The following is a 15,273-nucleotide window of genomic DNA, read 5'->3' as shown; positions in this document are numbered from 1 at the left end:
ATGGGAAGAAACATGAATGAACAGTCTTAAGAGCCCAAAAGAAAGATGCAGCAGAAGGTAGAAAAAGAAGGTGGTTTCCAGAAAAGGTTGAGAGTTATTTCCAAAGACAGAGTCGGCAGATTTGAATTCAGAGTAGCATCCCCACCCCATCCATCCCCAATCATGGAACCACAATTGAATCAGTCATACCCATATTTATACATTGGTCACAAATAAAAAGTTCATAAATTAATACTAAGCCCATCCTAAACACTCTGTCCTAATCCAGGCAATTACAAGGAAATCAGCATTGGCCAAGCGGGCCAAAAGGCAGAGAGAAGCACAGGCCTGGATGTAAGGAACCCTGTGAGGGATGGCCTTGACACTGCCTGCCTGTTGTTGAATGAGTTCAGAAGTATCTAGGAGAAGGGGGGGGGGGGGGCAAGAAATGTAGAACTCACCACAACTCAGTGAAATCTGAAGACAGTGGGGAAGTATAAGTAAACAGAAGCCACAGAGAAGAGAGCTGCACTGGGTGGGGGATTATAACCTGTCCTGTTCCTCCGGTGATGAGTCAGAAAGACCCTGAATGGGTTGAGGACTCTAGGAAGAGCAGGAAGAGAGTGAGTGAGCTGGGGCAGCTAGAGAAAGGGCTGGTGGTTGGGGGCCTGAAGGGAGGACAGTGGCGGCTGGATGCACTGTCAGCGGCCGCCATGGACTTAGGCAACTCATATTTTGCAGCAGGCGACAGGCTGTCGACACTGCGGTCCTTTACCTCACCGTTAGAAACTCATTTCATTGATTTTTCCATCTTTCTTCTCTGGCTTCTCAGTCATCCCACCACTCACTTTCCCAGAGCCCCTTGTCTCTCTGGGGAAAGCCCCAGGGGACCACCTGCTCCCTCTTCCTCCACCCCAGGCTGGCCAGACAGGAGTAAAAGATTTAGAGGTGCCTCCTGGCACTCTGAGATAATCCCATTGGGTCTCAGTGTCCCCCTCATGTAGGAACTAGTCCAGAGCCAGGGCCTCCGTGTATAGTTGTTTAGGGTGTCCAGTTAAAGGGTGACAGGGCAGAGGTCCACCTTCCCTCCTGTCAAGGTTTACCACTGGCATGTGAGCTGCATACACCTGGAGGAAGATTTCTTTTTCTAATTCCTTCTGAGACAGCTCAGCACCCCTCAAAATATTTTTTTCAAAGTCAAATGAGAGAGCTCGCCTGCGATTTGGGCAGGAATATGGGATTATGCTTCCAGCCTAGGAATTATAGCAGGGCCACCCACTGGAATGGTCCTTATTAGCAGGCCATATGTAGCAAGAGCTCTCTTCAGAGAAGAGGTCATAGGTTTGCAGCTTCTGTCCTGTGCAGCATGTGCAGTCAGGGAGGCGAGCGAGGTGTGGGTCAGAAACTTTTACCTCCTGTGTGGGCATTTCCCCAGTGCCGCCTCCAGTCACAGCCAACAACCCTCAGCTGCTCCCATTGGGGCTGGGATTGGGCCGAAGGTCAAGAGTCAATTGCCCGTCATTTGGCTTCTCAGTGAAGGAGGGCAGAGGGTGGGACAGGAGTGTTAGATTGTGTTTCCCTGAGGAACTGATGTGCCAGCCTCAAATTTTTCATCCCTTGTTTTGTTGGTGACTGCCCCCGCCTCCGTCTCCAGCCCAGGGCCCCTGGTGTGTCCCTTCCCTCTGGTCTTGGGGAAGCTGTTTGATCTGGAGCCCAGAGTCTTGGGTGTTGGTTGTCTGAGTCTGGATTCTGTTGCTTCCCTTGACGTCACAGTTATTTTCCTTTCTCTCCAGCCACTTCCATGTTCTGCGTCCCTGGCCTGCTTGGGTTATAAATGCCTCCAATCTCTAGCTTTTTTTCAGGCTACGAGGTTTCTGAAATCTAGAGTTAATCCTGGTGCTTCAGGGAAAGGAGTGCATTTGAGGTTAAGAAGAGAGAAAAAAAAGGAAGGCCAAGAAAGAGGTTCAAGATGGATGGGGCAGAGAGGAGTGGGAGAAACCAGACAGGCAGAGGATGACAAGGAGAGGGAGTTTAAGGCAAAAACCATGTGACTTCCAGCCGGGAGAGAGACTGAGAGAAGGCCACCATTTAAATGGAAAAGGAGAAGAAAGGCAGGCTGTGAGGACTGCGAGCCACTGGAAGAGAGGGTCCCAGAGCCTGAGCCCAGGAGGAGGACCTGTGTTTGCCGGGAGGCCTAACGCAGCAAAGGCAGGCGGTGGTCTCAGCCTCCTAGTCAGTCCTGAGTTCAAGCTGTGCAGGCTTTGACCCTTGTGGGAGGAACCGAAGTGGCAAATTAACGACAATAATGAAGTCACTGCTCCTTGTTTGTCTTTGCCGGTTTCCCCCTTGAGATTTGTCCTTTGGCTTGACGGGGCAACGTGGGGGTGGGGAGGGACAGCCGCGGAGAAGGGCGGGGGAGGGGCACGGGGATGGGGGCGGGGAATGAAGATGGGGAGACCAGACAGACCTGCCCAAGGAAGAGGGAGGTGCTGAGTGAAGGGAAGAGGGACGAGGGATGGAGAAGAGAGACAAGGGAGACGCAGAAAGAGGAGGGAAGGGGAAAGAACAATGGGGAGCAGGAGAGGGAAGCCTGGAAGGAGCAGAAGAACAGGGGGAAGACGAAGAGGTGGACTGGAAGAAGAGGCGGAAATGGCAAACGGGAGGGAGAGAACGTGGCCTGGGCAGAAAGAGCTGCAGCTGGCGGGGCCAGGGGGCGGGGCCTCATCTCCATCTCTAATGGCTGTGAAATGAGGTTAGCTCCATTAGAGGCGGTGAGAGTGTAACGAGATCACACTCATTAGGGCTGGGCCATCCCAGTAATTACCACCACCCCAAACACGCCCCCGCCAGCCGGGCCTCTGAGCACAAACAGGCACTAGGCAGCACACCCACACAGGACACCCCAGGGCACCCCACCGCGGAACGGAAGCCCAGAGCCCACACGAGTATAACAGGGCTTCGGAGGACCGCCCAGCCCCATGTCTGAGAGACAGCACCTTCCTAACCCGGGAGAGATACAAACAGGGCTACATCCAGGCCCTCGGCCGCAGGCACCATCAAAAGGCAATAAACATACACGGACACCCTAACTCAGGAAATAAGGCATGTGGTTGAATAATTATTGTTTTTATTAATCACATACAACGTGCCAATCTCAATAATGATCATCTCAGTGGACACAGGTCCATGAGGAACTATTTTCCCATTCTATATGAAGAAACAGGCTTTAGGTAACCTACCCGAGGTCATTTACATAATAAGGAATAGAACCAAATTTTATTCCAGATCTGCCTGGTCCTTAAGGGCTGTAGTTTTATTTTTATTTTATTTTGTTTTTGTTAATTCTCACTCGAGGATATTTTTCCCATTGAGTTTTAGAGAGTGGAAGGGAGGAGCAGAGACAAAGAAACATCAATATGAGAAAGACATATCCATTGGTTGCCTTCCACATGTGCCCTGACCAGGGCCAGGGATTGACCCTGCAACAGCTGTATATGCCCTTGACCAGAATCGAACCCACTACCCTTCAGTCTGTGTGCTCTGAGCAAACTGGCTAGGGCCTAAAGACGGAGTGTTTTATACCATACCACTTGTCTGATGGGGTTCATATTGTTATGGATACACACTTGTAGACTTTCAGCTTTCAGAGACATCACAAATGGCCCTAACCAGTTTGGCTCGGTGTATAGAGCGTCGGCCTGCGGACTGAAGGGTCCCAGGTTCGATTCTGGTCAAGGGCATGAACCTGAGTTGCTGGCACATCCCAGTAGAGGGTGTGCAGAAGGCAGCTGATCGATGTTTCTCTCTCATCGATGTTTCTAACTCTCTATCCCTCTCCCTTCCTCTCTGTTAACAAAAGAAAATCAATGAAATATATTTTTAAAAAAGAGAGACACATCACAAATGAACATACCAGTGATGGCGAACCTATGTCATGCGTGTCAGAGGTGACACGTGAACTCATTTTTTTGGTTGATTTTTCTTTGTTAAATGGCATTTAAATATATAAAATAAATATCAAAAATATAAGTCTTTGTTTTACTATGGTTGCAAATATCAAAAAATTTCTATATGTGACACGGCACCAGATTTTTTCAAAATGCTGACACGCCGAGCTCAAAAGGTTCGCCATCACTGGAATATACGCATCATCAGTCAAATAACTGAATCTTTTGTATCTGTCTCTACTCACCTTAACCCCAACACACGATGGCCATGGCCCCTGCATAAACTATAATGTGGATGGCGCCCACTGGAGTTGCACAAAGCAGAGGACCTGTTCTGGCCAATCTTACACTAAGAAGCTAACAGGGAGACTGCCATCTAACACCTTCAAGCTCAACGAGTAGCATGACAGTACATATGCATAAGGGCAGAGTAACAAACTCAAAGTCTTCATTGAAAATGCATGCCGGCCAGACTTAGAAGCTTACACATTAACCTAAGAGCAGAGCCCTGGAGTTGGGCTACCTGAGTCCAATCTTTTTATTTATTTTATTCTTTATTTTTTGTTCTGAGTCCAACTTTTTTTAAAATTTATTTTATTTTTATTTATTTCAGAGAGGAAGGGAGAGGGAGAGAGAGAGAGAGAAGCATCAATGATGAGATAGAATCATTGATCGGCTGCCTCCTGCACATCCCCCACTGGGGACTGAGCCCACAACCTGGGCATGTGCCCTTGACCGGAATCGAACCTGGGACCCTTCAGTCCACAGGCTGATGTTCTATCCACAGAGCCAAACCAGCTAGGGCATGAGTCCAATCTTGACTCTATTTCTTTCCAAGTGTGAGACTTAAACATTACTTAACCCGTCTAAGTCTGTTTCCATGTTTTTAAAATGGGAATGAATAACCATATCTATTTTATCAAGTGTAGTGGAGGATTAGGTGATATGATGCTTGCATGGGGCTCAACACAGTGCCTGGCATATGGTAAACATTTAAAGATGTTATTTTATTACTAATATTAGTTATTGTTGTAACATATTTAAATGGAGTCTACCATCACAAGAGGTCATGTAGAATCAAAGAACCAGGAGGGTTTATTTATGTACATGGTCACTTACAATGATATCCTTCCAAATAATTCTAGAAGAATTGCATGTGATTCCTTTGAAGCTCAGGGAGATCAAGGTCTTCTACAGAGATCCCCATGCCAGGATCAGATAAGATCCTGAATTTGAATTCAGAAGTACAACTTCCTGTCCCTCACTCCCAAATGCTTATGTAGAAGAAGGGTTCAGAGTTGGCTTTGTGTTGTTGTCTAAGGCTGAGCCTCTCCCGAGCTCCACACTGCTGTCCTAACACTGCTGGCCTCATCCAGGGAGATGCATGGGCAAGATTCTCCACCCCTCCCTGGAGCATACCTCAACAAAGCCATGCCAATGTGGATGGATCTTCAGATCTCAGGTTGTGGTTTTAGCCCATAGCTTCCCTTTTACCCTTGTCTGCTTTCCTGTCTAATCCCTACCCATCACCCATAGTCTTCCTCTCAGCCTCTTCTCTCCTCGCACCTCATCCAGTTCCCTCATGCCTTAAGCATCTTGCAAAGTGTAAGACACAGCCTCCTTGCTCCATCCCTCTCATTGGGGACAGACAACTTGTCCAGTCTGATGCCAAAGCAGGGAGGCTTCAATAAGATTCCATAGTCACATACACAGATCAGGATCCAGCAAACCTCCATATACACGCACTTACATACCTCTCCCTTTTCCTCCCTCTTCTCTGCCTTGTCTTTCTTTACTCTGCGTGACACTCCTTTCCTGCCATTCTCATTTTCTCTCTTTTGGACAAAATTTATCTTGCACAAAGTAAGCACTCCCCAGATATTTTGGGGGGAGGGGAAGAGGTCTAGGAAAGATAGGTAGAATTAAAATGGAGGAATAGGAGTACAGTGGGGCCTTGACTTATGATTTTAATTCGTCCAAGACCGAGCTCGTTAAGGAGCTCGTTAACTCAAATTACTCTGTCAACTCAATGCAAAAAATCGGCTGAGAGACAGCTGGTATCTCAAAAAACTCGTTAGTCCGGACACTCGTAAGTCCAGGCCCCACTGTACTATCTTATGTTTTCTTTTAAATATAGAAGGTAAGATTTAGAGTCAGAGAAAATGATAGTCTTAAATGCAGGGAGAGATCATACTATTTTTAGAAATATTTTGATTGATTGATTTTACAGAGGAGGGGAGAAAGAAACATCTATTTGTTGTTCCACTTCTTTATGCATTCATTGGTTGTTTCATATATATATATATATATATATATATATATATATATATTTCAGAGAGGAAGGGAGAGGGAGAGTGAAACATCAATGATGAGAGAGAATCATTGATTGGCTGCCTCCTGCACGATCGCATATGCCCTGACCTGGAATAGAACCGTGACCTCCTGATTTATAAGTCGATGCTCAACCACTGGGCCACCATGGCCTGGATTTTGGTTGTTTCTTGTATGTGCCCTGACTGGAGATTGAACCCACAACCGTGGCATATCTGAACTACCCTTCAACCAACTAAACTACCCGGCCAGGACCCAGGTCATACTTGTTTTGATGCAAGTGTTAGCTGCTTCTGCACCAAGGCAAAGTGTGAGCTTGGGCAAAGCTTTCAATCTCTGCTCTAGGATAATGGGGGTGTCTATAAGTCCAGCAGCCAGGAGGGCCAAGTGAGAAATGAACTCTGCTGCTCAGTAGACTAGATTTAAATCCCGCCCACCAAAGAATCTGCCTCGATTGAAAAGGGCAGCAATTAGAGGAAGAATCCTGATCGAGAAGGGGCAAGGCAGAAGGAAAGGTGTCAGCCTACCTGCAAACACCTCGCTCCATTATGTGGGAGGAGACAGTCAAGAGAGAAGGAAGAGAACTAACCCAATTGAACACTCAGTATGTGCACTTTCACAGGTTGCCTAGTCTAGTCTTCACCACAGCTGGTTAAGGAAGTCATCCTTGTCCCCATTTTCCCAGGTAAGGAAACTGAGACTCAGAACTAAACAACTTACTGAGGTTGCACAGCTGGTGAGAGGGGGACCCAGGATTGACCCCAGCTGCTTCTGCATGAATCCAAAGCCCACGTTCATCCACTGCCTTAAAAAATATAGCTCATCTAGCCCAGCCGGCGTGGCTCAGTGGTTGAGCGTTGACCTATGAACTAGGAGGTCATGGGTTTGATTCCAGGTCAGGGCACATGCCCGGGTTGCGGGTTCGGTCCCCAGTGTGGGGCGTGCAGGAAGCAGCCAGTCAATGATTCTCTCTTACCATTGATGTTTCTATCTTTCTCTCCTCTTCCTCTCCATTCCTCTTTGAAATATATATATTTAATAGCTCATTTAGCTAGAGTTTGTTTGCTCTTTATACCAAACACTCCCCCCTATGCAGTGTGCACACTATCTTTTCTGTTTCTCTCCCCCTCCTCTCCATGGTGGACTCCTCTTGAAAGCAACAGGTTGAGTCAGAAAGGGGAGAGGGGCAAGGGCAAAACGAGCATGGGAGAGAGCAGTAACTCAGGCAAGAATTTCAGCAAGGAAAGAGAAAAGATCCTAAAATTTGGCTCTGCTTTAGGGAAAGGGGACAGACGAAACATTGGAAAAGTGAAAGGCAGAAAAAAATGTTTGGAAGGCTCTGGTGTGGACGTCATTGTGTGCAAATTTTAAGCTGATGTGTTGGTGCCCTCTGGCAGACTTTGCTGGGACAGCCTTTGCCTTGTCAGGTGTGGAAGGGGTTTTTGTTTTAAGAAGAGGAGTCCAGAGGAGAAAGGCCTTCTGTCCACATTTGGCCTGTCCTCTCCTGTTCTTTTCCTCTCCCTGCGGACAGAGGAGGGGGGGGGGGGGCTGTGCCCAGCGGTAGTCCTGATCTTACTGGGGGCTCCAGAGGGTGAGCTCCTCCCTAGCTTTGCCTCCTGTCCTACCGGCCAACCTGAACCCATGCCCTGGCTCCTCCTACGTGGGGCAGGCTCCTTCCTCAGGCCTCATGTTTTTGGTCCTTCCTTTGCCCTTTCCCCTTTGGCTTCTGTAATTCTCTGGTTCTGAAGCCTCGCAGTGATCTCCCTGGCTGTGTGGTCTCAGAGCCTGCCTCTCAGCTGCCCACACGTTGAGCCTTTCTCTCCACCTCATAACAGCTCTATCTCGGTAGCTCTCTGGGTCCTGCTGTGCATCTTAGAGCCTTCTGGCCCCCTGGTTTCTCCCTGTTCTAAGTACTGTGTATCTGCCTTCTGAACAGGGAGTGCATATCAAGAAATAGGGATTCTCAGCCCGGCTGGTGTGGCTCAGTGGTTGAACATCAACCTATGAACCAGGAGGTCACAGTTTGATTCTGGTCAGGGCACATGCCGGGGTTGTGGGCTCGATCCCGGGGTGGGGTGGGGGATGGGAGGGCAGGAGGTAGCTGATCCATTATTCTCTCTCATCATTGATGTTTCTCTCTCCCTCTTCCTTTCTCTCTGAAATCAATAAAAATCAATTTTTAAAAAATTTAAAAGAAATAGGGATTCTCGACCAGCTTTTTACAGGGTACCTTTCTGTCCACCTCCAAAGAAGAATATTTGCAGTGCAGTGAAAGTAGCCTTTCCATACTTCCCATCTGGAAGGTGGGAATATACCAAAGCAAAATAAAAATATCTCCTATTTCTCTATAGCTTTCTCCTCCTTCCCTCTGTGAGGGTAGGAGGCATTAGGGAGGGAGGTGGAATGAAGGGACAGCCAGGGTGCTCTGGAGACAAGGCCTTTTAGGTTAGGAGCTGGAAGATTCATCTTGGGGGATGACTATACCCTCAGAACTCTCCACCCTCCCTTGGCTCCAGGCCTGCCTCCTCCCCATCCCCCTCGGTGGCAGCAGCCTTGTAATTTAAAGCTCTCTCTGTCGCCTCTAATGTGATCCTCTCGTTTTATTGACTCTCTCTGCCGTCTGTGGCGCCCCTTCACATCAATCTCCGTTCTAATCACACCGCCGCCACTGCCTGCTCGTCTCCCCTCACCCTCTCCTCGTGACCCCGCCCCCCAGCCCTTGCCTCTACCCAGCTCTTTCCTTTTGACTGTCCCCCCCACCCCACCACCACCCTACACCTGTCCCATCCTCTTCCTCCTTCCCTCCCAGAGGCAGGAACGCCGGGACCTTTGAGGGGTTGCCTTTTCCCTTTTCCCCTGCTAAGATGTGCCCAGAGGGAGAAGAGGCCCTTGAGGAAAGCCCAGAACTAAGAGAGAAATGGCAGAGGTCTGAAGAACAGGACTCTATGTGGGGGTGACTTAGGCTTGTCATCTGGGTCTGCATCATCTCCAGAAAGAGACGAAAACTGAGTTCAAGGTCGGAAGGGCAAAGAAAGAGACTCGGAGATTCAGAGAGGGAAGGAAAGAAAGACTGAGGAGGAGGGAAATGGAGGGAAAAAAGTGAAAAAATAATTGCTGCAGTTAAAGGTTTGTAATCAATAGTGGGTGATGGGAAAAGCACCGAGAAGGAACAGGGAGGGGGGGGGGGCGGGCACTGAGGCAGAGATAAATTTGCAATTGAAATTCTTTCCTGAAGAGGAGGAGGGGCAGGGTGGGAGGTGGGGAAGAGATTTGCAAGTTTAAACAGCTGCCGACCTGCCGAGTAGAGCTGGGTCTCACACACAGGCTCCGCTAGCCCAAAGCTCTGCTCCTTTGCTTTCTAGCAACGAGTCAGCTGGGTGTCCCCCCCCCCCCCCCCCAGTTTTGGGAAGTAGCAGCTTTGGAGAGAGGATTTGGGGCTTAGGTCTTCCTAGCTCCCCTCTGAAGTTTGATCTAGAGTTGTAAGTCGGGGGCCAGGGAGAAGGAGTGCGGCTGGTCGATGTGATACAGGCAGGGTGGGCCAGGGGAAGACGATGCACTCGCTTCTGGCCTCGGTGACAGGGCCCTGGAGAGGCCCGTTCCCATTAGGTGGGGCAGCGAGTGACCGGCACTGGGCCCTGCTGTGGAGTGGGACAGGGCAGTGTCAGAGCCTCACACACCTATCCCCCTGCCCCACCCCCGGATTCTGTAGGAAGAACACCTTCCTCCCACAGCGTTAGGGCTTCTTTCTGGAGGATGGACTCCCCTCCATCTAATTCCTTTACTTCCTTTTTGGTTCCCCCCCCCACCCCCACCCCCATTCCTCCACCCCTGCCCAGGTGCTTATTTGCATTTCATTAGCATGCAGGCCCAGCCCCATTCGGAGCTCCTTAATGGCTTGACTTCACGCCTGGCTAGCCCCCCAGGAGGGGGACAGAATTGGGCCTGCAGGCTGGTGGGGCCAGACCAGGGCCCCATTCCAAATTCAGGAATCTGGAGGTGATGGTTAGAGGTGGCTCAAGGAAGGAGAAGGCCATACACCTCATCCCTTCCTTGAAGCACTCTGGCCTGAGTGCTAAAGATTTAATCATTAGAGATCTGCCGATATTAAGAACTAGAGAGGTTGTAGACCACTTGGGACATGGAGAGAAGTATGGGACGGTGAGGCATGGGGATCGGTGAGTTTTGCGGGGGGGGCGGGGGTAGTATCAAAATAAAATGGTCGGAGCAGCATGCCGAGGCTTGGTACTTCTAGACCGCTAGAGGGAGCCCAGGAACCCTGATTTCTAGACCTTTGGAGGCCCATTTTGCCTGCACTGTGTCTGAGGGACAGTCTGACTGGATTGAGGAGCCCAGGCCACAGCTTTGGGATATAGCTCTGCCCGCCAGTCCTTTTCTAGTTTTACCACTTGGAGCTGAGTGACCATCAACAGCTCGCTCAATCTCTCTTTCTTGGCTGACGCATGTGTAAAATAAGGTTATGAGATTAAATGAGATGATGTAAAGCATTTAGCACAGTGCTAGGACCAATCATGGTATATGTACCTTAATAGCTATTAGTAAGATTATTACTATTTTTTATTATCTTTTATCTCTTTGGGGAGGAGGAGGCTAATCAGATAAAAGCTGCTGTCTTTCAACTGACCAGAGATGGGTCTGGAAGGTATCTTTGAGCAGCACGGTGCCTATAGGCCAATGGAAATTTCACTGTAGCCTCTCTGGCAAGAGGACCTTGACTCAGGGAACTTACCTCCTCAGGGGGGTTGTTTAGCTTCTAGAGCAGCGGTTCTCAATCTGTGGGTCGCGACCCCTTTGGTCGGGTCGAACGACCCTTTCACAGGGGTCACCTAAGACCATCGGAAAACACATATATAATTACATATTGTTTTTGTGATTAATCACTATGCTTTAATTATGTTCAATTTGTAACAATGAAAATACATCCTGCTTATCAGATATTTACATTACGATTCATAACAGTAGCAACATTACAGTTATGAAGTAGCAACGAAAATAATTTTATGGTTGGGGGTCACCACAACATGAGGAACTGTATTAAAGGGTCGAGGCATTAGGAAGATTGAGAACCACTGTTCTAGAGAGAAGGCCTGTTGATAGAGGCTGTATTTAAGCAGAGATTTGAATGACAAGGAGCCATCAGGAGAGCATTCCAGGCAGAGTAAACAGCTTAGGCAAGGCTCTAAGGTAGGAATTAACTTGGTGTGTTTGAGAAACAAGGCTACTGGGCTAGAGCTGGCCAGCCAGGAAGTGGTGGGAGGATAGGCAAGCAGGTGTCAGATCAGATAGACCCTTTTGCAAATCAGGGAAAGAAGTTTGGACTTTATTCACAAAGCAGTGCGAAATCATTAATGGATTTTAAGCAGAATATAGTATGATGTACATTTTAAAAGATGATTCTTTATGATGCCTGAAATTTGCTTTAAAACCATATAGGAAAAGGGGGAAGTGGGCAAGGATATAAATGAAACAAGATTGGCCATGAGGGCCATGAGTTGGTGACTGTTGACAAAGATGTTCAACAGTGGGTGATGAGTACAAAGATGTTCCTTGTTTTATTTGGCCTACTTTTATATATGTTTGATATTTTTCATAATTGAGAATTAAATGAAAGCTCACTTGGATGCTGGTTGGGAGGAAACTGGATTGGAGGGGCAGTGGTGGAATCCATTGCATTAGCTCAGGAGAGAGATGAGGATGGCTGGGGCCAGGATGTGCTGGTGTAGATGAAGACAAATGGAGGGATGGGACACGTTTGAGAGGTTGCTGTCAATTGCATATTGTGGAGCAAAAGCAATTTTTAGGTTTTTACCTTAAGCAACCAGATAAATAGTTGTACCAAATTCTGAGATAGGAGATGGGGAAGAATAAATTCAGGGGAGGAATGAAGAGTTCTGATTTTAGACACGTTAAGTTTGAAGTGCCTGTTAGATACTAAGTGAAGTTTCAGTGTGGCACATGGGTCCCTGAGTCTGGTGCTCAGGGAAGCGGGGGGCGGGGGGGGAGCGGTGCTGGAGTAGCAGGAGGGTCAGCTGCTGTCTCCCCGGCTACCTGACAACACTGCTCTCTCTGTGTTTCCCCTGCAGGGTACTGGCTGTCACGCTGAGATGAACCCCCAGCACTCCTCCGTCTGCCATGGCCTCCCTTAGCTCATCTTCTACTGCTGGCACCTCCCCACCCCCTGGGCACAATGCCCTGTCCCCACCTCTGGACACCTCTTCCCCCAGCATCCCCCCTGATCTTGTCACCAAAGATTCCACCTCTGAGAGCATGAGGCCCTCAGAACCAGGGGGACAGCCTCTGGAGTCGGGCTGTGGCCTCATCCCACCAAAGGAGATTGGGGAGCCCCAAGAAGAGCCTGGCTGTGGTGGCTTCCCACCAAAGGACCTGGGGGTGGAAGAGGACAAGGAGCAGGAGGAGGAAGGAGGCGGGCTCCCTCCTGTGGACCTAAGCAACCATTTACTCTTCACAGCTGGCGGTGAGGCCTGCCTCGTGGCCACGCTGTCCCTGCCGGGTGGCAGTCAACTGCTGTTACCAAAGGGCTTCCCCTGGGGTGAGGCGGGCACCAAGGAAGAGCCCAGCCTACCCCACCCGCCCCCTACACACCTCACTGCCCTTCACATCCAACATGGCTTTGACCCAATCCAAGGCTTTAGCTCTTCTGACCAAATTCTGTCCCATGATACCTCAGCGCCATCTCCGGCCACCTGTGAGGGAAGGGATGGAGCCTTCTGGAGCTACCAGCTAGCACCAAACCCACCCGGAGATCCCAAAGATGGCCCCATTGGGAGCAGGGGGGGAGACCACCGGGCACTGTTCTGGCTCTGCCTCCTGTGCCGCCTGGGTTTCAGCCAGTCCCAGGCCTTCGTGGGTCATACACAGTCTCATGGGGTGAAGCTAACCTCTGCTCAACACCAGGGCCTACCAGGCAACCCAGCTGTGCTCCAGGAGGGGGAGGAGGGCTGCGTGGCCCTCCTAAGCTTCCTGGAACCAAAACCACCTGCTTGCCCCCCTTCAGAAATGCCCCTTGACAACAGCAGCACAGGGAGCCTGGAGGCGAATGTAGCCCAGACCGAGGATGGCTGCCCTGAGGCAGAAACCCAGGCCCTAGTTCTGCCTACAGAAGACGTCATAACCCTCAGCCCGCCTTCCCCATCCGCTACCCCAGCCACCTGGGGTCCCAGCCCAACCCAAGCCAAAGAATCACCAACGGCAGCAGGGGAGGCAGGCCCAGATTGGTTCCCCGAGGGGCAAGAAGAGGATGGCGGGCTCTGCCCCCCACTTAACCAAAGCTCACCCACCTGCAAGGAGGGGGGCACTCTCCCCGTCCCCGTGGGCTCCCCCGAAGACCCCAGTGACCCACCCCAGCCCTACCGCCTAGCCGAGGACTACACCCCAGCCCCCGCAGCCTTCCAGGGCCTCACGCTGTCCAGCCACATGTCTCTGCTTCACTCGCGCAATTCCTGCAAGACGCTCAAGTGTCCCAAGTGCAACTGGCACTACAAGTACCAGCAGACCCTGGATGTGCACATGCGGGAGAAGCACCCTGAGAGCAACAGTCACTGCAGCTACTGCAGCGCTGGGGGCGCCCACCCCCGCCTGGCGCGGGGAGAGAGCTACAACTGTGGCTACAAGCCCTACCGCTGTGACATCTGCAACTACTCCACCACCACCAAGGGCAACCTCAGCATCCACATGCAGTCTGACAAGCACCTGGCCAACCTGCAGGGCTTCCAGGCCGGGCCCGGAGGGCAGGGAAGCCCCCCAGAGGCACCGCTTCCGCCCTGCCCTGGGGACAAGGAACCCAAGACCAAATCGTCCTGGCAGTGCAAGGTGTGCAGCTATGAGACCAACATCTCTCGCAACCTGCGCATCCACATGACCTCTGAGAAGCACATGCAGAATGTCCTCATGCTCCACCAGGGGCTGCCGCTGGGCCTGCCACCTGGGCTTGTGGGGCCAAGCCCTCCGCCCCCAACAGGCGCCCCTGCCACTCCGCCTGAACTCTTCCAGTACTTCGGGCCCCAGGCCTTAGGGCAGCCCCAGGCTCCCTTGCCGGGCCCTGGGCTGAGGCCAGACAAGCCCCTGGAAACCCAGCTGCTTCTCAACGGCTTCCACCATCTCGGAGCGCCTGCCCGCAGGTTCCCCACGCCTGGTAAGCTCCCGGCTGGGCTCCTCTCCCCTTCGCTGCCCCTTCAAGGGTGAAACGCAACTCCCTGCTCTCTCCTCAGGGCCAGCCCACCCCCCTTAGGTAACACCAGCGCCCACGGCACTATCCTCATTTACCCACCACCCACATTCCCACAGACCAAACTGACCCTGCTCCATTCCTTCCTCGGGCCACTAACCTGTCTCTGTCCCCTAGCCCCTGGCAGCTTCTCCCCGGACGCCCACCTGCCTCAAAGTCAGCTCCTGGGCTCCTTGTCCGAGGGCCTGCCCACCTCGCCGCCCCCAGATGACAGCCCATCTCTGAAGGTGTTCCGCTGCCTGGTGTGCCAGGCCTTCAGCACAGACAACCTGGAGCTGCTGCTCTACCACTGCAGCATGGGCCGCAGCCTCCCGGAGGCCGAATGGAAGGAGGTGGCCGGCGACACCCACCGCTGCAAGCTCTGCTGCTATGGCACCCAGCTCAAGGCCAACTTCCAACTCCACCTCAAGACCGACAAACATGCTCAGAAGTACCAGCTGGCAGCCCACCTGAGGGAGGGCAGTGGGGCTACGGGCACTCCCTCCCCCATGCCCCTGGGAGATGGGACTCCTTATGGGTCTGTGCCCCCCCTGCACCTGCGCTGCAACATCTGTGACTTTGAGTCCAACAGCAAGGAGAAGATGCAGCTACACGCCCGGGGGGCAGCCCACGAGGAAAACAGCCAGGTCTACAAGGTGAGGGGTAGGAAGGCCTCAGGTGAGGGCAGAGCAGACGCCTCGGGGAGAGGGAAGTGGAAAGGGATGGAAAAGCCCGAGGTGGCAGAACTGGAGAAAAAGGCATGTATGGCCCAGT

At 51.2% G+C, this 15,273-nt stretch overlaps 1 protein-coding gene across 2 annotated transcripts in view; it reads left to right on the top strand.

Moving 5' to 3' along the window:
* The window catches only part of ZFHX2 (zinc finger homeobox 2), a 30,667-nt gene that overhangs the window by 4,382 nt on the left and 11,012 nt on the right, over nt 1-15,273 (top strand). For both annotated transcript variants that reach the window (XM_059708275.1, XM_059708264.1), the window contains exons 2-3: nt 12,359-14,427; nt 14,638-15,155. In XM_059708275.1, the coding sequence (XP_059564258.1) occupies nt 12,408-14,427; nt 14,638-15,155 (2,538 nt within the window). In that variant the 5' untranslated portion in view covers nt 12,359-12,407. The remainder of the gene's footprint in view (nt 1-12,358; nt 14,428-14,637; nt 15,156-15,273) is intronic.

The sequence above is a fragment of the Myotis daubentonii genome, chromosome 1, assembly GCF_963259705.1.
Source record: "Myotis daubentonii chromosome 1, mMyoDau2.1, whole genome shotgun sequence".
NCBI lineage: Eukaryota > Metazoa > Chordata > Mammalia > Chiroptera > Vespertilionidae > Myotis > Myotis daubentonii.
Note: the sequence above shows the minus strand (reverse complement) of the source record. Positions and strands in the feature narration are given on the sequence as shown.